General features: G+C 38.3%; 1 protein-coding gene across 1 annotated transcript in view; it reads left to right on the top strand.

Annotated features, from left to right (window-relative positions):
* The window catches only part of PCCA (propionyl-CoA carboxylase subunit alpha), a 279,424-nt gene that overhangs the window by 238,496 nt on the left and 15,471 nt on the right, over window positions 1-25,457 (top strand). Inside the window, exon 22 of the mRNA XM_027443682.3 lies at window positions 24,827-24,967. Within this exon, the coding sequence (XP_027299483.1) occupies window positions 24,827-24,967 (141 nt within the window). The remainder of the gene's footprint in view (window positions 1-24,826; window positions 24,968-25,457) is intronic.

Raw genomic sequence — 25,457 nt, 5'->3', positions numbered from 1 at the left:
TACTGTGTTTGTCAAAGCACTGGTATCCATTAAACACTTCTCCCACCTAAAGGAAGAACGCAGAGTTTATTTGGATGTCAGTGTTTTTAACATACTGTTAGCTTCTGGCATCGATCTATATAAAAAGCACTGATACCTCCAAATACCAAGTGTATAAAATTCTGGTGTATTTTACTGGACAAGGAAACATTATGTTAAAAAAGCACTGATTTTGAATGATTTCCAAAATATATTGTTGGACTCAAAGTTGTGAAATGTAATTGCTTCTACATCCTGACAGAACCACGGGATCTGGGGTGGCTTAAGCAAAGCGAAAACTGAAGGCCAGATTTTCAGAGGCAACTCAGTCCCACTAAAATTAATGTAAGTTAGGCACCTAAATGCCTTTGAAATCTGGCTCCGAGCCTGCACTTTTTGTTGCTGTTAATACTTTGGACGTTTTCTTTATGCCAGCCCTTCAGTTCAACTCAAGGAACAGGAGAGGGATTTCCTGTGTCGGTCAGCAACGTGCTGTTTAGCACTGGAGCTAACCCCTAGAGCAGGGCTGGGCAGCACTGCTCTGCGACTCACTCTGCATTAATATTGCCCTAGTAGGAGTCAAAGTTTAATTACCAATCCGACATTTGACTCCATTCTGAACTACACATCAGTTGTGAAGTAAGGAGGATGTCAAAGAACAATTTCCCCTTCTCTCCCCACACTTTATTCCCTCTGGCTTTTGGTGTTTCTCCCAAGACTTGTTTTGAGAAAAGAACACATATCCCAGCAACATGGACATCATTGAACCGAGCTTACTGCGTAGTCATAGCTTTATTTTGTGGCCAATAACACTATGCCATTTTTGAAGGGAGGAACAGTCTTAGAAAAGCTGGAAAATAGCTAAAAAGTACATTTTTTTTTCCCATCAAATTATAAAACTGTACCATGCTAGCTGAAAGCACATAATGAGTAGGAAGTGCGCACTAATCTATTTGGCTCCGTCTGAACCTTCATATTTCTATTTATCTCAGTGGGAGATTTTAATATTCTACTGATGTTATTTTATATTTTGCTGACTTTCAGGTTGAGATATTGGCACTTAAAATCATGTTGACTGCCTGAATGCAAAATCAGGCTTTATGAGAATTAATAAAATCATGCTATTATGAATCTTGGAGATGGTACTAGCTGATATAAACGGTGTCTGAAAATGATTTAATGAGCTGTTTTTTCCTTTATTTCAAAGCTTGCTTTGCAAAGCACTTCCAAGTACATGGAAAAGGTGTATGTATATTAAGGCCCAGATTGTGCTTGCATTACTAGGAGAGTATCTAATTCGTCTACCCAACAGAGCTAAAAGTACGAACAAAACTTTTTTTCAGTAGCTACTTCATTATTAGCAAATTACTTTTGTGCAGTCCCCAGTTTGCCCTCCGACTCTCACTGAGTGCCTCCCTCCTCCCCACTGCACTTCCAAATCACGGTGGTTAAGCTTGCATTGGCTTTGCAGCTGGTTCAGGGAGATTTGCAGAGAAGTCGGAGAGATGAGCAGAAGCTGGTTTAAGGTTTTGATGCCTGAGAACACACAACTTTGTGTTGTGTTGAAGATGCACAGAATGTGGTAGGAACGCGATGTATGAGCTAAGTAAATTGCCGTTCATCTTGATAGTTGTTCAACACATCTTGAAAAGTGACAAACTGCTAAAAAAGCTTCAGATAGGAAGAGTGATGGGGAAAGAAGTGTGCAACCATCTTCTTCTCCCTTTGACTTATGGTCTCACTGGATTTTGAAGGGAAGCAAGTTAAGAGGAACAGAAGGGTTATAATCATATGGCTGTTCCTGAGGTCACTCAAGGTAAACGAGGAATTTCTCCAAATAACTTACTAGGCTTTTTTAAAGATTTGGGAATAGAACCTCTGAAGATGTTCATGCAGAAGACTGTCAGTAACACCTTATTGCTCAGTTACATCTTATTGCTGATAGAACTAGAGACTGCTGACAGATTTAAGGCCCTTAGTCAAGAAAGTGCTCAAGTAAATGTTTCAGCCTGTCACTACCCTTGAAAGCACTTAAAAAATTACTTAAAGAGCACTAAAAATATTGACGTTTTTATGAGCTGAGACCTGTATGGACATTTTTTTGTCCATACCTCATACTCAGAAATACTTCAGCTAAGTTCATTGTAATTTTTGTCCACTATTCAGAACCAATTTGAGAGAGCTCAGAGGAAACTGGGACATCCCTTCCAGTTTATCTACTGCTTTTCTCAGTGATTTACAGTTGATTAAGGATTCATAATGAACCAAATTATGAACGACCAAGGAATCTTCTTCCAAGAGAGTATTTATAACAGTTGATTTTCAGAACTGTCTCTGTACTGTAGGTCCACAGAAAGCCTTGTAAAATCTCCAGCAAATTATGAGCTTCCACTTTTTTTTCACCGTTAAAGATAATCCGTCTACAAGTTCCCCAGAAGTTTGGTGATTGTCACTAGTACAAATTTTACAGGTGTGTGCCATTTATACAGCTTCTTGACACTTTATCCTTATGGTAGAGGCAATAAAATGACTACAGGTGTTTTTGATGTCCTCCAAGGGCAAGAAAAATAGTTAAAGAATAGTTAACTATTATAGTTATAATAGTTAAAGAATAGTTAAAGAATGTATACCTTATTCTTTGAAAGTCAGTACCTTAAAGTTGAATAAGTGTACCAAATTTCAGGTTATTGTGGTGGAATCACAAAATGAGTGGCTTGCTCTCTACTGTAAATTGAGATTTATCCATACTGCAGGTAAATTAAGGCTAGTTAATGGTGACAGTCTTCAAGTAGTACATCTAGAACACTTCCATATATAACTAGTCAACCACATAGCCAACAGTATTACTGTAGGCTAGCTGTGCTGTTTGTGCAAGGAGAATTTTGCTTTGATATAAAAATAAATAAAACAAAGCATAAAACACAAACAGAAGAAAAACCTCTTTATACATGTTCTAAAAATTGTTCATAGGTGTTAACCATATTTGTAGAATGTGAAAAAGCAAAAATATGATACGTAATGGAAATACATTGCAACTTTTTATAGTGGCGGTCAGATGGACAAATATTTCAGAGATGAGGAAGAAAAGGATTCAAAATGCTTAGTGCTTGATTATCACTTGGTATGTATGCCAGGTTGCACCTGAAAACAGAAGGCAGAACAAATGGAGAAAATGAACCTATTCAGTGAACAGTGTCTTATTTCACACAAATAAAGGCTGGATATGCTCCTTAGCTAAATATGTATATATACTGCATAACTTTGAGTCATATTTCTGTGAATACATTTTCAGAAGTGGTAGGTCAGTATTACTTCCATGTAAATCACTGTAAGTTATGAATTCTTACATCTTTCAGAAAACAGGATATTGATGGTTTAGGTTTCTTTGCTTTTTCCTACTCAGAGTAGGTTATTTCTCTCAGTGAAGAATTAAGATTATTTTTTTTTTTTTTTAGTGTGGGTTTGTCTGTAGCTTGCCAGTGACATCTTTACTATGCAGGCATGCACGTTGGCCCAGTGGGAGTTTCAGTTCACTTCTGATTATTTCCCAGGCTTTAGACAGAGAATTTCTCAGGCTCAGATGGTTCTTAGTGATCATTTCAGAGCCGTTCTCTTCTATGCTGCACATCAGTGCCAGATTTTCGAGGATACAAACACAATATAATGTGGGTATATAGATGAGGGACCAGATTTGGTGTGCTCATTCCTGGAATGTGAGGATGTGCCAGGTACATGGGTAAATGCAGAACATGTTAGGTTCATGAGTAGGCATTTAAAAGAGGAAAACTTCAGGATTGTGTGCCCTTTGAATATTGCATGTATACTGTATGTTAACTAAGCACATTTCTGTCTCTGCAAGTCAAGTACATGTATTTGAAAAGGCACTGGTTTCAAAACTCCCTGATGATCCTGGTGATACTGTAGAGAAAAATGAGTTCTTTCAACAACAGAGAGGGAGAGAGATGAATGTTTTAATCAGAAGAACAAAGAAAACCCATGTGCACTAGTCAGTAACTGGGTTAGTGGGGAGAATTTACCTTTTTTTAATTAAAAAAGTGAAAAATTAAATCTTGCTCTTAGACTGCTTGTTTCTGCTTCCAATGATCTGGTGGCATCATTACTTATTAATCGATGCTATTTTCTATGCACAAGGAACTTATTTATTGTATTTATATAACACTGCCTAATGAATCATGTGGCTGCTTACAGTGCAGTAATATTGCAATAGTTTTAGTTATAAATATTTTTAATGTTCCCTTTGGTGATGGATGGATTATTCCTTGCGCTGAAGGCAATGGCTCACCCAAGCCTTTTCAGAGAACAATTTGAGTGTCAGTTTCACAAGTGAAAAAAATCCTGAAAGGAAAAGGAAGCAATTCATTCACAACGGGACATGGTGCAGAGGAGGATAACCTGCCTTCAAAGATTTTTGTTTCGAGTATTATAATGTTTAATAAATAGTTTACTTCAAAGGCCTTTGCTGAAAAAAAATAAAATAAAATAAGCAGCTTTCCTGCTATTCTTGTTCACTGGTCCAGTGTTGCTATAAGTAGCTCATATCCTGTCCTCTGTGGTCTCAGGTGGTTAGCTTTTGTTTGTGAAACCGAAGCTTCAACCAAAAGAGCTGTGCCACTACTTAAATTATTAGGTAGCTGACAATATGTCTTAAAAATCAATGAAGCTCATTGTGGAACTTCAGAGGTTGCCTTCTGCATGGGGAGGAGGGGTGTCTGTATTATTTTGGGTGATGAGCAAAACCAACAGATCATCAGATCATCTAAAAATAGAAGTTGCTAAGAAAGGAGTTTAAAGTAAATCCTTCACTTCCATCTTCCCCCAGCGTGCACTTTTTTTTTCAGGCATTGTTAAAGTTTCATAGAGTACCAGATATATTGGGAGGTCATTTAACCTGTCTGCCATGTCATGATTAGCAATAACAAAACCCACGCCTGTTTGAAGTTCCTCTGACCTGTTCTGTATTCATTTCTGTACGTCTTTGTTTTGTTTCTGCTAAATGTTGTGCTTGGTATTTGTGTTCCATTGAGTAAAGAAATGACTCAAAGCTTAAAGGAAAAGGCTTGGGTGTTTCCCAAATAATTACTTCTTAGGTTTTCTAGCTCTGAGCATATGAACTAAGCTACCGTTCTGTTTTCTTCCATTGTTTTCAATTCCTAGTCATTTCAAGTCATTTGAGGGAGTAGTGTTGTGTTGCTGCCATCCTTCAAAGCCCTGTGTTGGGGGCACAGTCGGGATATGAAAACAAAAGCATTCAATCTCTGTAGTAAGGATCTTGAAGTGGAATTGCAAAGATCTGGTCTTCAATTTGTAGCCCATTGTAGCCTAAACTGTAAGCGACGTTATGTTGAATAGAGTTGAGCCCTAAAAGAAATGAAACTGCTGGAGCTACCTTCACTTCATCTGTGCTCTTAGGTGATTGAACATGGACTGCTTTTAACAGGGGGTTAACCCGCTCCTCCCAGGTAATGCTTTATACCGAGATCACACCTGGCATTTGAGGTCTGGAACATAAGCACTAGAGCGGTTTTCTCTGATTGGAGGTTTATTGGGATGAGTCTGAAGGCGGATGCACACCATTTGCTTGGCCACATCCAAGTCAGAAATTTCCATGAGTTGTCACAAGTGGATAAGAGAATATCCCATGAATAACAAGCTCAGTGGAAAAAATAAATCAATGTCCTGAATATCTCTCTTCACGTGTCCTGCACTTTCTTTCCAGTTAAATGTTAGGAAGTAAGAATGATGGGGGCTTGACCAATGCATCCTCAAGATGAGATCCAAAATGCAGCCCCCAAGAACACGTTAAGACAAAACTAAACATGTAAAGGGCAAACTGGGACAAGCAAGATGCCTAGGGGTGTTCCAGAAACACAACTCCAAGCCAACGAAACAAGAAATTTTCACCTCATGTGTGACTTTGACTGAGGAGGATATATTTGTCGCTGAGGATCAGTGGCATAAGGAGAAGACTGAGAGCAAACAACTTCTCTGCAGAAGCAAAACTTTATAATCCTATACTGGGAGGGTGAAATACTTCATCTTTCCTTGGAGACTGTATATAAGACTGAGCTGTTTCTATTGTGTAATTTATGATCTTCAATAACATCTTTGTTTACTCTGGTAGGAGGAAAGGGAGGAAAGCTGCTTTTTGTTTTGTTTTGTTTTTTTACCAAACAGTCCATATGCAGACTAGTAGAGGTGGTTCTGAGAAGATTTCAGAACTTCACCACCAGAACTTCATGGTCTTTATTATTGACCGTGCATATCACCATGACTGTGAAATACCTAGTCCCCAGAACATGTCAAGGAAGTGATTACCTCAAATCAGCTCTTGTTCAACTTAGAGCTGAATAACTATTAGAAACTAATCAGTGTTCTAATGGCAATTAGGAAAGTGGGTAAAATTACTTGAAATTAAGATGAGTTCATGTATCTATGTGGAATTCCATGTTGAGCACTGAGTAAATGTTGTGGTGCTCAAAGCAGGAATAGTTGAACTATGGCCACTGGTCTACTTTGGCTACCATGCCACTTGGATCCTTTGTACTTCAAGTAATTGCTTGAAGGGAGAGGATATATGGGTGATGACCAGGATAACCAATAAGTTAGAGGTGCATTTTGGCTTTAGCATACTCAACTGCCTTATAAGAAAGCCATGAATTTCCCTTCCAACTATCCACCACCAAATCTATGTATGTGACTTGCCTCATTTTCCTTTCTTCATAGAAGGGCCTTTTTGTAAAGGTTGTTCCAATTATCACCCTGAAATAAAACTCCATAGCTGTGCTTCCTTTTAAAGGAGAGTGTAGCTTTGTTTTTCTGTCCCATTTGTCTCTTTCTCTTTTGCTAGTATTTCCTGAATAAGGGACAGTATTTTTTTCCAGAACTGAAACTGCTATCTGCCAAAAATTAGACATCACAATCTGAGATTACTCCATCAAGAGAGAGAATCAGGTACTTCCAGGAGCGATTCTCTTCCACATGCTTTTCTGTTTCAACTGTAAAGGGCAATAAGTTCCCATGTCTGAGCTTCAAGTGTACCCCAAGCCATCTACAGGGGGTTGACATCAATAAAACAGGTCCTACAGGAACCCTGTAGTTTTTACAGCATCATGCAGAAGCCAGATACCTTCAAACCAAAATGGTAATGCTGCCTGAACCTCACCCCCTAGAGCTGGTTGAGATGTTACAGGAAATTTGTTAGAGCCTAGATCTTTACCAACAAAGTTTCTCTTTAACATCTGACGTACTATCTAATAACTTAACCAAAGAAAACTTCCTTGAGGATGCCTTTAAAAATGGCATATCATCTTACATGTATATCTAGTTATATAAATAGTAATATGTACACATGTAGTTATGTATAAATAATTTGTACACACGGTATAGATTTATACGCATTTCATACAAATGATTTTGTTAAAGACTAAGGTGACAAAAGGGAAATGGTTTAATGTTAAAGAAAAAAGAATGGGAGAATCAGATGATGATTTTACTTTTTGTGTTCAGGTAGTAGGGTTCTCTATGTAACAGAGAAGTCTAGATTTTTCCTTCTGTGTGCAACTTTGTTGGCATGGATGCTAAAGGAATTAATAGAATTGTAAAACCAGCTAGTAACTGATGCTTCACCTGAAATACTGAAACTTCAGGAAAATGTGGCTGTGAGGAATAAAAAGAAAAAGTAACAGAGCCAAATTATGTGTCGGTGGTTGCTGTTGACTGCTACACAGTAAATTGCCTCACTGCCCCACTGGCAGAGCTTCACTTTTGTGGACTCCAGCAGTTACAGTAGTTCTTCTGCATTTAGCGTATGTTGTATCAATTACTGTGTGTCATTATGCACACATGTAAATTATGGAAGCTTCTGTTTTAATGCTTCAAGGGAAATAATTTTACATGTACATTGTTAACTCTGTTTTGTTCAGTTTTCTCTATCTTGAATTTCTGATTTTGAATTTCTCTAATTTGAATTTTAATATTTCTGAAAAACTAGATCTAGCATTCATGCTATTTGGGGGAGTGTTGAGGTAGATTGTGGTTGGCATAAGAATGTTTTTATGAAACTGGTAAATGGGAGGAAGGGTGGATGAAGCACACTGCCTTGTATTTCTTTTGCAAGCAGACATCAAAACACTGATAGAAGTTAAATAGGATCAGAAAGGAATTATTTTAAATTTTAATGAATTCATACCTCTTTCCAAGAAAGCCAGGTTCATTCCTAAAACATATTAAAAAAAAAAAAAAAAGAGAGAGAATTTGTGGTTGATTTCTGAAAGATGTGAACTATAAGGACTATTTATATTTAAAATTGTCATGCACCTCTCTGTCAGTAAATACATAAAAACGTACCAGTGTTATTCTAAAGCATTCTGGCTTTGCTCTCTTGTTTTTTTTACTCATTTTTAAAATATTAAATCAGTAGTAAAATGTAAGAGCAAGTGTGCTATGGAGCGTACTTCCCCAGTATTTGCTATGAAGTAAAAGCAGGATTGCTCAGTACATGTAAAGTTTGAAGAACTTAATAAAAAAAGAAAAAAAGAAAAGGGTCAATACCTTGGTGCCTGGGAACGCTATTGGTACAGTATTACTTCAGAAATAGTGCAAGCTAGCATAAGTTACTCCAGGAAAAATGAGGATTTCCTTAAAAAGATTGAAAAGCTGAAGGATCGTGAGGTTCAAGGACACGTTTTGTAAGGGATTAGGAGCAATCAGAAAAAGAGTTCCTGCTGAAAGTCAGTGGTTGGGGAAACCTGTACATTTGATGTCTTGTAAAAGCTTCTTTTCACACAATTTCGTTTATGGCAATTATTAAATAACATGATTTTGCCAGAGTCCTTATGTGTAGTTCTTTTTGAAGATAAGAGAAGATACGTCAATCTTGCTGACATTAGTTTTTTTTGAACGCTTGTATTATAACTATAAAATGTTTCTTTGCTTGTATTAACTAATATTACAATCATGCATTATTTCTAAATGAAAATTGGATGTCTTGGGATATCCTTCCAAGATCTATAGCTTTTCTTGTTCTGTTTTGAACAGAGCAAATTGAAATTCATGCAATGTGCCCTTCAAAATACGGTTTTCTTCACATGATATTCATCAAGATGATTTTAACATTAGTATGCCTTCATGTTGTATTAGTTCAGAGATTACTTAACAGTTCAAACAATAATGTTTTTCAAGGAATGCTGAGAATCTCTGATACTTCTTTCTTAAGTTTTTAAAGTTTTTTTTAAGTTCTTTTTTTTTTTTTTTTTCTTTTCTGATATCTCATGCAGTATAACCTTGTCAGAGGATAACGATGTTCAGGGTGTAATGGTGCTGCCTGGTAATTTTTCAGATGGTAACTGTACTGGTGCTGGCTACGAAATTCTGACTTCTTATGTGAAACCTAGAGGAAGCTCTGAAAAGACTTGAACAAAGCTCGGTCTTCACTTTAGTTACAATTCAGTCATATGCCAGAAAACTCACATTTCTAAGTATTGATTGTGTTCATTTACCACAGCAAAGTGCATTCATTGATAACTACCTGCTGGTATTGAATCAATCTTATGTGAAGCACAGGGCATTATTGTCAGGTAGGATAAATAATATTGACTCCATTTTAAAATGAATACAGCATAGAAGAAATTAATTTGGTTCTATGAAGTCATTTAATTATATTCTATTGACTATATAAACAGTGAAGTTTATGTAACAATATGATATCATGTGGCAAGTTACAGCTACAGGCTCTAGCAAGGTTACCCCTCCGTAATGGCACTAAACATATTTTGTTTTGTTTTGTATTAAAGGAGGAAGAGAAATCCAATGCCTGTAATCAGACATAAAATAGTATCGCAATTGGTCCCAAATTCTCTGCAAAGCTGTAAGTGGAACTGGAATTGTTGTCTTTACTGACTGCAGCAAACCAGCTCGCTGGTTATGTTGTAGGTCAGCAAATTTCGAGGCTTCAAATATTATTCTGGCCAGTGTACTCTGCTCTCAAAACTCCTTACCTTCCAAAACAAGCAAATAATCAGGAATAGGAGAAAGGAGTCATGTTGATTATGCTTGATCATCTTTCAAGCTATTCGGTCTGTGAAAGGGTAGCAAGGAGGGAGAGCAAGTGCAACACAACTACCACAGAAGTGAGCATGCTGCGGAGATAGCCTCACAGTTGCTGTTGCATTTATTCTCTTATAGTGATAAGAAACTGTATTACCATAAAGTAGTTAAACAGCAGCAACTAAAGCAAAGAAACTGAAACACAGAACCCTTTCTGGGTTACAGGCAGCCATGCAGCTGAGATTTAGTCATTGATTGCATGCGCCCAAACATCATCTTCACAGGCTATACAGTTAATCTTCGAGACTTGGTAAATGAGAAGAAAAAGTTATAAATTACCATGTGCCATATGTAAAGGGTAGGAGACACTGATAATTCTGCCAGCCTCATGTGACTCTCTTCTCATTTTAATTACTGAAGAGTGAATAATTTTAAGCCAGTTTATAGCTGTTTGAACATCTATCTAAAATTCAATGCTCTTGGACACAGCAGTGAGGTCAAAAAACAAGAGGAGGGTGTCTGTATTTGAAAAGGAGGTACAGGATGTGACTATACCCAGTTGATATAATTTTGTTGTGAATGAAATTTGCCTAGAGAAAGTAATTCAAAGAGAAATGAAGATAGATAGACAATTATCACTAATCAGTTTTATAGAAATAGACATAAACTGTGGTATGATTATAACCTTTTTTGACAACAGTAGTTTAGTATTATACATTCAGATGTCCTTAGGCATCAGACCTAAATGTCCAGAGGGGCTCAAATGTCTGTTTTAGCAACTACTGCAAGATTCAACTGTGCTTTAAGTGTCTGAGTCAAAGACAGTGATCCACGAAGCTTAATGTCCAGCAACCTCTGAAGTGTCCTCAGGACGCCTACATGAAATAAGCTTCTTAGCTGTCTAACTTAAGGCACCTTCATCTTCTTAGTGACTGTGGTCTGGCAAACTAGATCTCCAATCTTCACTTATTCCCATTGTGCTGCTGAAACAAAGCACTCAAAGTTGTCTCAGGTCTCCTGAGAGAACAGTCTTCAGAATCACCTAGCATATGTGGGCAACACTGCCTAGCTGCTGTGGTCATATTCATCAAAAATCATAGCTGTAGAAGGTAGAGATGCTCGCTTTTTGCAGCTCCCCTCACTACTGAGAGAGTGCTTGCCTAAGAAGGTGGAGGTAGGGGTTATATACTGACTTCCACCTGATGGGATTGCAATCTGCTGTGTCCATGCAGAGTACTGTAATTGCCAAGTCTTAGTGTGGGATAGTGGCAAAACCTAGTGGTCCTTTTGGTACGCCCACCCTACTTATTCACGTGTGGTGTAATTTTAGTTACCTACTGATGAAAATCTTTCTTTACTGCATACATTAAATTATGGAGTCTGTTGCCTTGTCAGCCAGATTCCGGCCATTTTATAGACGTTTAAGTTTAAAAAAAAAAAAAAAAAAAAAAGATAATAAAATATATATGTTTTTGCAATTTGTTTCACTTTAAAATTTTATTTGTAATCAGTGTTATAAGACTGATCTTTTCAACTTTTCTCTTACCTCACAGTGAAACATTTTCAGTTCAATTTCTTTGCAAATCTGAAATTTGAAAGACCAACCAGGAAGCTTTAAAGCATCGGGGTAACCTGCAGGTCTCTTTCTTCCATTATACTGAGTAGTGAGAGCATTGTGTTGGATAAAATCAGTACTAGTTATTTCTAGTCTTAGAAACTTTTCCTCCTCTTCATCATCATTTTACCCTGCCTGTTAATGCTCAGGCATTTGTGTTTTGCAGCGGCATTCTTTGTTGTTACTTGTTTCTTTTTCTATTCCCAAAACAAGTTCATATAACTACTGATACACAGACTTACTCAGATTGCTTTTTATACTGAGACGGATTAACTAGTATGTTGAAAATAGATGCATAGCTATGGATGTGTTAACCTACTGTGTTATTGGAGCTAAAATTCTCCTCAGTTCATTGGTTTTCACCTTGTGGCCAGTGGATCACTGCTAGTCTATAGCATACTCCTTGTTGGGCCGAGAAATTCACTGTATGATTAACAACAAACTTGAGCATGAGTTCAAGTTTCTTATGAATAGTGTTTTTGTCTTTTGATGCTAAAAAACATAGTTAAAGAGACTCGACCAAGTTGTCTGATGATCAAGAGAAGCACACTACAATTTGCATTTCGTTTTTTAAACCAGCAGAGAAATTAGCGTGGTGAAACTGGAAAATAGCTCTTGGGCCTAAAGCAGTAGCAGCTATGAGTGTAATAGTCCAAATCTACTGTAGGTTGTTGGATTACATGCAGTAAAATGCTAGCATGAGAAACAAAGTTTTGATATGCAATAAGAGAAAACGTATAAAATGCATCTACAACAGAAATCTTACAATGGTAATTACAAACATATTTAGCGTGGCATAAAAATGATTGTTGGGTAAGGTGAAGTGTAGGACTGATTAAATATTTAATCAAAGTTAATTGTCTTTGAGTTTCATTTGAATTTAAAGAAATATTCCTGGGTTTCTTTCTCTACTGTTCTCATGATGATTGTCTGAATCAGTTTCACACCATTCTTTAACTATTATGTGAAAAATCAAGAGTTGGAATCAGAAATGAGAGTACAGAGAACAATATACACCATGCTCTAAATTTATTACTCACAGAAACTTAGTCTGATTTAAAAATAAATAAATAAATACTGAGTCACTTTAAGCAACAACTGCAAAATGTTGCCCCGAGGACAGAGGTTAACTCAATTGAGAAATAATGGCCAAAACTCACACACTAATAACTTTTGGGGGGCTAAGGGTAATTTAGCCCTTGAGAAAACTCCATAATTTAATGTGAAATGCTTGGCAGAACGTGTTGTAGTTTAGAGGCAGACTCAGTGGGTTGTAAGAATTGAAAAGTCTCTTGTACAAAGGCATTTATATTTGCAACTTTTTTTTATCTCCCCAAAATGTATGTTGTTATAAGTAAAATTTTTAAAAGCACTCAGAAATTTGCAGCGTGAAGTACATTAAAGTTCATTTCAAGGTTGTGTCCAATAATACAGAAGGTTGTGTGGGAATACTTTCTAAAAGAAAAGCGAAAGGTGGAGTTTTCCAAATGCATGAAAAAGATTTGAGTAGACAAAATACTGCAGATCCATCTTTTTTTCTTAGTCACTTAACGTGAAGTTCCCTAATGCTTTTAGCAGGAGTTGTTAAATGGGGTGTTTTCGTCTCATCTCCATTTACACGATTGCATTCTGCTGTCCTGTCAAGGGTAATTGGATGTGGTAATGTTCATCACTTCATCCCCAGTCCCAAATCCACTGAATAATGTTGCTGTTTAATGGTAAAGGACTCCCAGGACTCACTTTTACCTGAGCCTTTTACGTGAATGTTATGGCTTTGGGCTAAGATAGCTATGGCATAAATTGCTGAAGGAATATTTGAAAATTATTAACTTTGTATTTGTGTGAGTGAAATATTTATAAACTTGTTTTTGATATAGGCACTCCAATTCATTATCACACTTAAGGAATATGTTTAACTATGCAAGTGCTTAAAGCTGAAAATACGAGTCTAGCCCTTGAGTTTTTTTTTCTTTTTCAATTTCAATTTTAGCATCCATTTGATCTCAAATTTTCTGCTTTTCTTTGTGTCTGCTCTGCAATATTTTATGTATGATATGCAGTGTCAGTTTAATGAAGAAATGGTCCCTGGAGCAGAACTGGACCCTACTTTCCTGATTTCAGGGTCGTATCTGGGCTTAGGGAAGGAGGTGGCTGATCGCATGGTGCTGAGCTGTTGCAGCAGCAGAACTCTAAAAATGTATTTTGATCCAGAAGGAGGCTAGTTGTAAGCACCTTCAGTGATGGATGATTAGGGGTTTGTATTGCCATTTTGGATTTAGCTTCCTAAGCTTTAGATATGTAAGTGTTTTATTGGATCTAGCCATTAGATATTAGGATTGTCATGTAAGGCCTGAATTATAAAAGCACTAGTCTGTAATGTAAAAAGCCCCATCCTGCAGAAGATGGTAGGGATGATGGATTCATTTCTCAAACACGTTTTCCAGGCAAATCTGTCCATGTTAGTGGCAGTGTAGCAACTCAGTTCTTACTGAGCTGAAAGTTCTCAGCAAAGTCTCTTGGGTGAGACCATGAAATCAGTGGTACTATTGACAAGAACAGTCCAGGACAAAAACAGATCCAGGATTTAAAGCCCCTTCTGTCTTGAACGTGAGCAGTAATGCTACTAAAACCCCTGAATCAGTTGCCGGGCTGTTTAATTGCCATGCAGTTTGGCAGAAAGAGGTACAGCAGAGATCATCACACAGTTTATGTAAAGCTGCACCATCTTTGATGGGTTGAGTCCTTATAAATGTAGTCACTTCTTTCTCTATACTTCCTCTCACAACTGGCTAAAGACTCCTGCTTCGAGTTTTGAGTTTACAACAGCCTGAAAACGCATCTGGGCTTGCCCATGTTCATATGTTAACTTACCTGAATTACCATACTCCAATCCAGAGGGTTTTGTAAACTGGATCAAATTGCTGTAAGAGGGCCCTGGCTTCCTACACACATTTTTCTCCAGTTGTAGATGTCATTCTGCTACCTGCTGTACAAAACAAAACAGAAAGATGCTGTGGCTTACCAAGTAGTATTTGGAAGCACTCCAAGGCAAATCAACAGACCAAGCCCTAACCAGTTCTTGTTCAACCACTAGAAAACTTTGTAAACTGTAAAAGAATGTAGTTTGCTCTGTAACTCTCCCTGTATAAAATATATAGACAAAAAGCGTTTTAGCTGTCTGTGCAATATGAGACCTGTCTAAATATTCTTTATGGCACAGATACTCGCACAGTGAAGTAAGGACTCTGTGCTCGGCTTTTTCTTCCATTCAAGCAAATGCCAAAAGTTGAGCTGAGCTTGAAGAGATAAGGATTCAAACATTTATTAATCCGTGGCCACCCAGAGAGGGAAAACATGGTGTTTGGAAATTAAGCAGCATTTTCTTGGCATTTCTGTAGACCAATTTTGCTATATGTTTTTTTTTTTTTTTTTTCCTAGAGAGGGATGTGTTGCGTCCCTAATCAGATAGTACTTTTCAAAAAGTACTTTCTTACTGAACTTACTAACTTATGATCTTGTAATTAACCAAAATAAACCATGCTGACAAATAGTAAGCATAATACAAGTGTTGGATTGCAATATAAATGGTACTATGGTTTTTAGCATCTTTATCGTTTTTTCTCTTTTTGTAAGTTGTTACCTTAGTCACTCAGGCCTCTAGTTAAATCAAGGCTTAAATGCACCAGGCTTAGCTTAACCAAGCTCTACAGGCTACCTTTGCAAGCATTGTCACAATGGACTTGCTTTTTATTGTTGTGAAAATGCATTACTCTAACAAATTAAGCAAGATAGATACACAGGCAACTTTGTAGTCACCTGTGGCCACTGCAGCTCATTGCAATCACTATTAGCTGTTATGAGCTATTAGCTCTTCTCAGACAGCAAAACTCCAGGACAGCAGAACTGAACTTCTCTCTGAAAGATGTTTTTTTAGACTTGGTGTTAAGAACAGGAGGAGGACAAGAGGTTACCTGGGAAGCACTCCAATTTTATTTCAGAATACTGAGCCCTCTGAGACATTTTGTCCAAGATACATTTGAAATCTCAGGGTGAGCAAATATTACAGTTGTATGTAGGTAAAGGAGGTTCAAAACATCAGCACACTTTTATCTTGCTGCTGCTTCTGAGTCTGCTCCATCATCTTCTTTGCAGTGAATGTTTGTAGTTTGTCCATTGATGCACACATCCTGTAGCAGTGGTCATTAAATGTTGATTGCTATTTTTTGTTTGTTTGGGGAAAAAAAAGTCCTATTTGTCCTATTTTGCAATCAACTGCTGTTCTCTGCTACACAATGAAAAGAGAATTGCATGGTACTCATCAGTGGCTACATTTTATTGTTATAGAATAAAAAGGTCAAGTGTTCTTGCTTATTTAAAATAATTGCAAAAAGCGAATTAGGAGTTTTTAATTAATGTATATTAAAAACTACTGTGCTGTTTAATGGGGTTGGTCATGTTTAACCACTGTCTGTACACAGCTGATCAGATATATATTTTTTCTACTCCAGAATATATTGCATATTTAGTGGGTTTGATTTTGTAAGCACTTAGGCATGTGCTTTGTCTTACACTAATAAGTCCCGGTAGCTACTGTGGGCCTGGTTACATATGAAAAGTTAAGCAAAACCCTGTAGGATGGGGACTCATTTCAGAAATCAAGTAGTCAGAACATTTCAGAAAAAGCAGTTGCTTTTTTCTTGTGCAGAATTTCCATACCATTTTTTAATATTTTATTTTTTTTATCAGAGAAATCTGTATTATTCCTAAAGGAGTTTATGTTTTTTTTTTTTTTTTTTTTTTTTTTTTTTTGTTTTGGTTTTTTTTTTGAGACAAAAAACAAGTTGATAATGATACAACTAAACCATTTTCACAAAGTTGGAAGTGTGGTGTCAGGAACCTATTGCTAACCGAAGAGCAGATCAGTTGTTGTGTGTTGTACGTATGTTCCGCAGATGGTGCTCAAGGCAGTTCTCACTGGGCTTTTCATTAAATAGCAGATATTAAGCGAATGTTTTAAGTATAAGTTGACCGTATTTGAAGCCATAAGAGTGATGAAAGTGATGCATTATGTCACTGTAACATATTGACATTATCAATTATGTGTTATTAAACAGCTTAGCTAACTGAATGATTTACCTTGTGTTTAACTGCCTTTTTCAATTAAAGGTAGCAAATGCTGTAGAACCGGGGCACAGTCATAGAAACCATATATTTTCTCCTGTTAACACCAGCACTGCTGACATGCAAGTGATGGGAGTGTTGGCATTTTGCTGCAGGCTCTAATGGGCTAGTTTAAACGGTCTAAAAAAAAAAGTGATTAATGATTAGGAACAGGACTGTTACACAGCTTCACAGCTCTTTCCCTCCATGCGTTTCCATTTATGTCAACTAGCCGCACACTTGGGAGGTGTTATTTCAAAGTAGACAACATAGAGATTTTTTTTTCCTTTTTTTTTTTTTTTTCTACTGCTATTTGTTTCTATTTCATAGGTCCCTTCGGTTGGCCAGATATAGCTAATGTTTCCTTAAACTTGTAAACTTCAGTGACAAAAGAGGATAATCCACCAGCTTTATGTCAGACCAAAATCTAAACTATTGAACTCCAGCATAATTTCTGAACAGTGAATGCTGTCTTTAACATCACTCTGTTTGCTCCTGTTTAGTTTATTGTGTTGGAAATAATTTAAACGTTCCTCTCAAAATGACTGAAGCACTTTGTCAACCAATAAATGATTCTCTTCTGCTATTCAGTTGATATTGCAGCAAGCAGTAATTTGTACATTAGTACTGCTTTGTTTGTAACTGGTAACTGTCCACCCCCAAATCCTCCCTTATATACATGGATACACATATACGTATATAGTTACGTGTCTTTCATTGGGAACTGAGGTCGACAAACATTACGACGACACTTTAAACTCCACTGAGTTTGGAAAATCCAATATATCATTCTTTTTAATTAACCTTAGGATAGTGAGATACTGGTAGATACAATGCATTCTCTTTGCTCTTTTAAGCTAAGGCAATATCGTACACTGAAGAACAGCAGGGATTAAACACTCAAGGGGAAGAGACCTTGTGTTTTGGGGGAATTTTATTTTATTTTACTGGGATAAGATCTAGGCAGCATTCACCCTGAAGTGTCATGTTGTGAAGGGTATTGTTTTCTTGGAATAGAACATTGAACAGCATATTGGTTACTATCATTTGGTATTTTATCATTGGTACTTTGGTTTATTTGGTATCATTGGTATTTTATTAGCCATCAAAATATGAAGCTAGTAGTGATCACAATATGAAACTAAGTCCTAAGTTTTCTGAACAAGTTTTTATGAAGTTTTCTGAACAAAAAGCATAAGAAAATAGTTTATATAATAATCTAGGAGCAGATGTGAGGCGTGAGATGATTTATAGTGCAGTGGTGTTACCGAATAGCACGTTGTGGGATAAGGTGACCCATCTGCCAAACAGATTTGTGTGTCTGTAGAGGAAAAAGCAGGGCTCAGTGGTAAGCACGTCACCCAGTTGGCTTGTCCTCCTTGAATGGGATGCTCAAGATGTCACTGTAGCTCATCTTCCTTGTGTAATGCTGTTTCTAACTACCTTTGCCAAGAAACCCATGCTCAGGCAGGCATGCTGTTGACTCAGTTGATAGACTTCAGACAAAGGTAACAGTAGGAATGATCCTAAAAGTGCTGTGGTCCAATCCATCGCTTGTGACCAGAGGAGGAAGCCGCAACTCTGTATGTACAGCAGGGACATGGGTGGACAGATTTGGTCAAAGACACCATTTATTTAAGATGAGAGATTTTACAGAGGGCAATGCAGTTATGAATGGTTGTAGTGCTTTTTAAGAGATGACAAACAGCTCCAAAACCTATCTTTGACATTTAGTCCTGTACTTTTTTTTTTTTTTTGTCCTGTTGCAGACAGAGCTACGTGTTGCTTCTGAGAGATTCACCCCTTCTTGCTTGCACAGTGTATGGGTGGGGATTTTTCAGGGATTTTCTTGTCTCTGTATGGGCACAGACTAGAGTATGTGTAGTTGTTACTGCAAGTGTGTAAAGCTGCTTCCCTTCTTTCTCCTAATTAGGACATTTAACTTATCAACAGCCACTTGAATTCGCTCGCTTTCAACAGAAACATTTTCTGTTTAAACCATCAGCATTTCTAGCCTGCAGCTGGGTCAGGGGACCATCTGCTCTGGGCAGTTTGTGCGTTTATTAACTCTGGCCCCCAAAATCTGGATGGTGGGGCGACTGTTCCCAAGGCACACTCTGCCTGTTCCTTGTGGTTTGGAGGCATGTGTTGAGGTTCATTGCACGCAGTTTTCCTGCACTTTTTTCTCTTTGCCTCGGACCCGTTATTACGGCTCTCTTCTTTAGCGGTGATGGTAAAATCCATACATTTTCCGAGCGCATCGCTCCAGCACTTTCCCCCCGTAGTTCACAGTGGCACTGCTTGTGGGCAGGTTTCAAAGGAACCTCATCTCCATATGGTTTTACTCGATAATCCTTTATCCACCATCTTCAGCTCTCATTCCGTTGCTTTCTTGCCTGTGGCTACGTTTCTATCTCTGCATCAATTAGCACAGTGATTTATACAACAAGCAAGCAGTTTAGAGGTAATGGTACACAATTAACATCTCATTCCACCATAAAGGGTATGCTAAATACCCCAGTCACTGCTTTCTCTGCCTGGAATTGAAATAAGTGTTTGTCCTAATTCATATGCTATCTGATGTGAAGTGGGCCTGCTTTGTACAGCACTACACCATTAATCTAATTATAGATAGCTGCAAATGAAGTGCTGTCTGAGCGCCGGGCCGGCAGAAAATAGCGCTTTTGTCGTTTAGCATGACTCCGTGAAGCAGGATCGCGCCGGGCCCGGCGCGGTGGCAAAATGGAAGCCCGAGCCCTGTGGCTGCCTGTTGCATCCCTTCTAATTACAGCCGCCTTGTAAACACAGCCGTAAATACAGCCGGAGATGGGCTGGCAGGCGGCTTGCAAGGGGAAATCCTCCATGTGGAGGGGGATTAAATCATACGGCCCTGGCCCCAGCCCTCGGGGCCCAGCCCTCGGCCCTCCAGGCCCGGCCTTGGGTCCTCTAGGCCCGGCGCTGGCCCTCCCCCCATTGCTGCTGCTAAGGGCTCTTGATTTTTTTTTGTGGCTGTTTTGTATGTGTGGCTTCATTATTATTATTATTATTATTATTATTATTGCTCCATTAGGCTGAAGGTGCTGCTTTTTTTGTGTGTGGCTGTTGGGGCCAGTCCTCGCCACCCCCATGTGGAAATCAGCACCTGAACTCGTACCATCACAAAAACAAAACAAAACAAAAAACAAAACACAACCCAAAACTTCCAAGATGTGCAAAGTGTCGTGTAGCTCCTTCATCTGGAGTAGGAAATCCTGGGCTCTGAAAGAGGGTGGTGCCAGACACCCTGCAGTAATATGGGATAACTGCATCATTTTCCTGTTTAGATGCCCTGATGGAAATCTCAGTGAGGCTATGAGCGGTCACTGTGTCAAAATGGATAATGCTTCATAAAAAAGGCAGCTTGCTCGTTGCATTCAGCTCGGCAACGTTGCTTATTAGTGCCATGAGTGAATACTGAATAAGGTATTACTCACGAATCTGGGATGGTCAAACTGCAGGCAACACACAACAGTTAAGCGAGTTGAGATAGGATGCTGATTAGTAATGTTAAAGGGAAATTACGTGACCACAGTTAATAAATTTCGTTGTTTCCAAAAAATGACACTGTAAGGTTAGCAAAAGTAATTAAGATGCACAGCAGTTTCTTTACTGAAACCTGAGCTACGTAGGATTTTCACCCTTCTGACCACAAGAATGACAGACATTTGAAAAACATGGGTGAACATTAAGGTAAAGCGCTCTGAAAATCCACATCTGGTCGGCAGTCCAAACAATGTCGTAAGTAACATATGGGTATTGATACGTTAGATTGCTCTATAAAATCTCCAATGGAGTTTGAACATTTACAGCTTCTGAGGACACGAGTTTCAGGTGTACGGGGAAGATCATATTTAATAAACTAATGTGAGTTGTAACAGAGTGCAGTCTTGAGCATGATACTGAAGGTATGCAGTTGTAGCCAGTAAGGGAAATTTATCTGTTCCATGTACAGAACTTGTTTTTAAGTAAAGATGGGGTTCAGGTGTGCTGTGGCCACCTATTTAGTAGCAGCTGGTCTACTTCTTGTCTGCTGACTTAGGAGATCAGTACTGTATATGTCTACAAAAATACCTACAAAACCCAAGGTATAATTTTCAATGTGTTGCTTTCTCTTTTCCCCCACCTAATCCTTTACACTGCTGTTATTACACCTTTCTTTCTCCTTTCTTTTTTTTGTGACAGAGGTTTGGTTGTAAGAGGTAGTTTGGCATTACAAAAACATCCAATTCATTTAGCAGGAGAGTTAGGATACTGTTACGCTAAGAAAACTATTAAGTAACATCCCCTTTCCCTCCTGTAATTTTTGTCAACTGAGCATGGACTCCAGCAGTCTTGTGGAAAAGAAACACCTGTTTTCTGCACCATCAAAAGCTGTGTGGTTCCTTTCAGGTACTTCTCTATTAACTTTGCTTTGGCTGGAAGAATTAGGCTCTGAAGCCCTGTGGAGCGGAGCAGTGGCTGGTGACAACCACTCCTCAGCGCAGGTCTGATGGCTAGCAGCTTTCATTGCGCCGGGAGTCCGCCGCAATCTATTTATGACTCCAACAGATGTTTCTTCTGTTTTAGGCCAGTGGAAACCTTCTGGTCTCTATTTATAACCCAAACTTTACAGCCTTCCTCAGGTTACGCCCCTTGCTTTCTCCCATCTTCTCCTCCTTGGGAAAAAGGCAAAAAACCCGAACGCCGTCCACACTCCATTTGTATAAAAACGTCTACATCATATGTACAGTGTTGTCCTCACATGCTAAATCAAAAGCATAACAGCAGTGTTAATCATCCTTAAAAAAAAAAAAAAGTATATTTTTAATCATCTTTGTTTTAGTGGCATAGGCAGGCACTGATTTGTCTTCCCCACAACCTTGTGGGTCTCCCCAAGCCATGGGCAGCTTCCCGGCGAGGTGAGCGGCCCCCCTGCTCCTCCTCTGCAAACCTCATCCCCCAGAGATGAGAAACAGCTTTACAAAGGGACGCTTATGTGGGTGTTTAGTGGGGTCCAGGCGGCAGCAGAAATACATCAAAGGTAATCTTAAAGAAGGAACCTTTCTTTGCTGCTTTGTCTTTTTATATTCTGAAAGGTCATTTGTGAACCAACTGTGCCAAAAAAGGCCCTTCCCCGAGAAGTTTACTGTTGTTATTTTTTACTTTTTGATTACAGTAACTTGCTTATCCCCCAAACAGACTAAAGAACAATAAACAAATACAAAAGGAAAAGGAACAGCTCATCAATAACAAAGACCTGCGTTTTAAAGCTTTGAGTGTACTGGCTCTTACATCTCACTCCAAGCAAAGCAGGAGTCCTGCAGAGAAAGGAATCTAAAAGATACGAAAATTATAAAGATAGTAAAAACAATGTTTGGTTGGGATATTTTAACTTGCTGTGGAGAACTGGGCTTTAAAGTGCAGCACACTGAGGAACATGGTTTTCCCCCACTGCTGTAAGCTGTGAGCGCATAGGGAATTGTGTGTTTCACTCGCTGTGACACGCCGTAACTCAGATGAATGCAGGAGGTATGGCTTTCGCTTGAAGTTTAAATTTTGAAATTGGACAGCTCAGAAGTGTTGATCTCTCTCTCTGTAAGTGGCTGGAAAAAAATGAAATGGCATCTAAACCCAATCCGTTGGAATCACATCAAAATAGTCTCCTGCAAGAGGCAACAATACAGTCCACAAATCTAACTTCTGTTTTCTTCCTTGTTGTTTTATCTTTTTTATTTTATTTTTATTTTTTATTTTATTTTCAAACTCTGAGTACAAAGAAGACACTAACCATGGATACTGAAACTGTGCAATTTGGTGTAATTATATTCCCCCCCATAGATTTAATGAAGGACTTTTAAGTACAATTTATCTTTGATAAATAGTCCCTCTGCACGGAATGTTTATTAGATTGACAGCAGAATACACTCTGCAAGCTTTTTTTCCTTGCCACTTATGACTCAGACGAATTTTAATAGGAGTAAAAAGCTTTTATTTGCACAGTAATTTCACTTAAGGATCATATCCTTCAGAAACTGGCAGACACTTGTATGTCTTGATTGCAAAACAGACACTCAGGAGCGAAGAAACATGCACAAGATGTTATTATTTGACTTGTCACACTGCTGCAATTCTATTTGCAACTTCTGTCATCAAAGCTCCTCCAGGCATCGCCTCCCCTCTCCCCACAGCACACATGCAAGTGAGCGCACACTTTGCTTCCAGAAAAGGAGCCCGCTGCACTGAACGGCCTTCCTTGTGCGCAGAGATAGCCGAGTGTGTTTTGGTTTGGAGAACGTGAGCGCCAGAGTCTTAATTGCCACGACGATGCCTGCAGGAGGCTTGGAGTTAAAGCAGCTTTTTGCATACAAAATGGTGCTGGTGTGCGTGTGCCACCGCGGTTGTGAGCAAGGCGCGCGTTTGGGAACGGGTTCGGAAATCTTTGGGTGCCACTTGCAGCTTCGGGAAATATTGTCATGGTGTTTTATTACATTTACCCAGGGTGTGGAGGGAAGGGTTGGTTCGTTCGATCATTTATTTCCGTGTACTTCTGAAGAAAAGCAATATTTCTAACCAAACACCTACCCTGTTCTTTGCACATAATCTGCGTGTGCAAGCGCCGTTTGTGGAGGACGATGATCCTCCGTTCCCTTGTTTTATTTTGGCTTTGAAAGCTGCTTTTTAAAGATGTCATTGCCGAGTTAATTACCTTTTGCATGTATTCCTAAATACCTTGTTCTCCTCCCTAGAGGAGCAGAAGGCAGAGTCCCCCTTTACCTTCGCCATAAGGGGATCGGATTTTTTCTGTCTGTGCAGAAATGAGAAGTAAAGACGTTTTATTGCTAATAAAACAATAGCTAATTGTTTTGGAAGAAAACATACTGTTCAAAGCAAGGTGTTGAACTTTCCATCAGCAAAATACACATTTGAATTGTAAATGCACTTCATCCGATGCTTATTATTAAAACCTTTGTTTAAATTATTGATGAAGTGTGGTGCTGGTCTTCGCTCAGTTGGCCATGGGGAGGAAGGAGCTTCACGCAGAGACCTGCTGCCATCTACTGGATTTTTGCATTCATTTGCAAGCGTACTGGGACGAATTGGAAGGCCATCTGTCTGAATGCGATGAATTGTCAACGGGATTGCAAGTTTTTAAAAACTAAAAGCCTGGAGCTCAAATTAGTGCATGCGTTTAGATGTTTTCAGAAAGGTTTTGTTTGAACTGATGCTCTTAGGGACTTGGGCTTCACCATACTCTTTTCCATTTTTAATCGTTATAAAACATAAGAGAGAAAACATTTTTTTTTTCTTCCTTAAGGAACATAACAGCTGCTGAACAGTTTTTATTGCAGTTAAAATATCTTAAATACAACCAAATTATTTCTTCATTCTGCTTGTGTATGAAAAATGGAAATGAAATTGTTTGCTATGTTCAAATTGCAAAACCTAAACAAGTTATTCTCTTCAACTATTAAATGTGAGCAAAATAAATGTTTAAAAAGTAAGAGACTTAAAATCAATTATGTCGTTGAAAACGTGTCAGACTTTCCCAAAAGATCAGTTTCTAATTCGGCACAGTGATGGGAATGAATTTCCAGTACCTCAGTATTCTTTATCCACTAATAATAATTTGCAGTAGGCGTAAGGATATTTGTGTTTTTTAAAATTTGTATTTCCCCTGTCTAGTCCTATTTGTTTAAATGAATCTGACATTTCTTTACTGTACTTGATTAGTTCCTTTTATGTGCTCATTGCTGCAGTTTAGGGTCAACATATTTTTTTTCCTACATCCTGAAAATGAAACTGAATAAGGATCTCAAACAGTGATTTTTAGGCAGTCCGGCAAAGAATAGATAACAGATGTATTACATAAAAACATAAAATAGCGTGGATTATTCACTGGAATTTGCCAAAGGTGCTGTATGCTAAAACATTCCTCTTCCTATTCTTTAGTACAAATTGCAAATACTGACGAAGGTTGCAGCAGAGCTGAGCAAGTACATGCCAGAGAAAGCAGCAGAGGACACCTCCAGCATTTTGAGATCTCCCATGCCTGGAGCAGTGGTGGCAGTTTCTGTCAAGCCCGGGGACATGGTAAGAAACGTGATCTATCTATCTGCATTTGCATTATCTATTCCACACAATTTTCTCCTTGGTGCAACTGAAACTACAGGTCACATTTTTATTTTTTTTTTTTAACTTCACCTGTAGAGTAAAGTGTGCTGAAGGATGTGTGCTGCTTTTCATTTAAATTTAAAAAAAAAAAAAAAAAAAAAAAAGGAAGCACCATTCAAATTAAAGTGGGTTTAAAGGGAATGTGTTAGTCTGGTTACAAGTCCACAGTTGAAACTTAACCAATAGCTTGGTTTTGTGTCAGAAGTGCCTTGACAAGGGGAAAAAAATGTGTGTGTGTTTAAATATGTATAAGTAAATATATGTTGTTAGTGATAGAAATGGGATTGTTAGTTTTCTGCCACGTAGTAATGAAAATATAAGTAAACACAAGGGACACAGGGTAGATATTAACTTTTTTTTTTTTTAGCAGCATTTCACAAGACACATGACGTTTATGAATCGAGAATTC

The sequence above is a fragment of the Anas platyrhynchos genome, chromosome 1 (assembly GCF_047663525.1).
Source record: "Anas platyrhynchos isolate ZD024472 breed Pekin duck chromosome 1, IASCAAS_PekinDuck_T2T, whole genome shotgun sequence".
Taxonomy (NCBI): Eukaryota; Metazoa; Chordata; class Aves; order Anseriformes; family Anatidae; genus Anas; species Anas platyrhynchos.
Note: the sequence above shows the minus strand (reverse complement) of the source record. Positions and strands in the feature narration are given on the sequence as shown.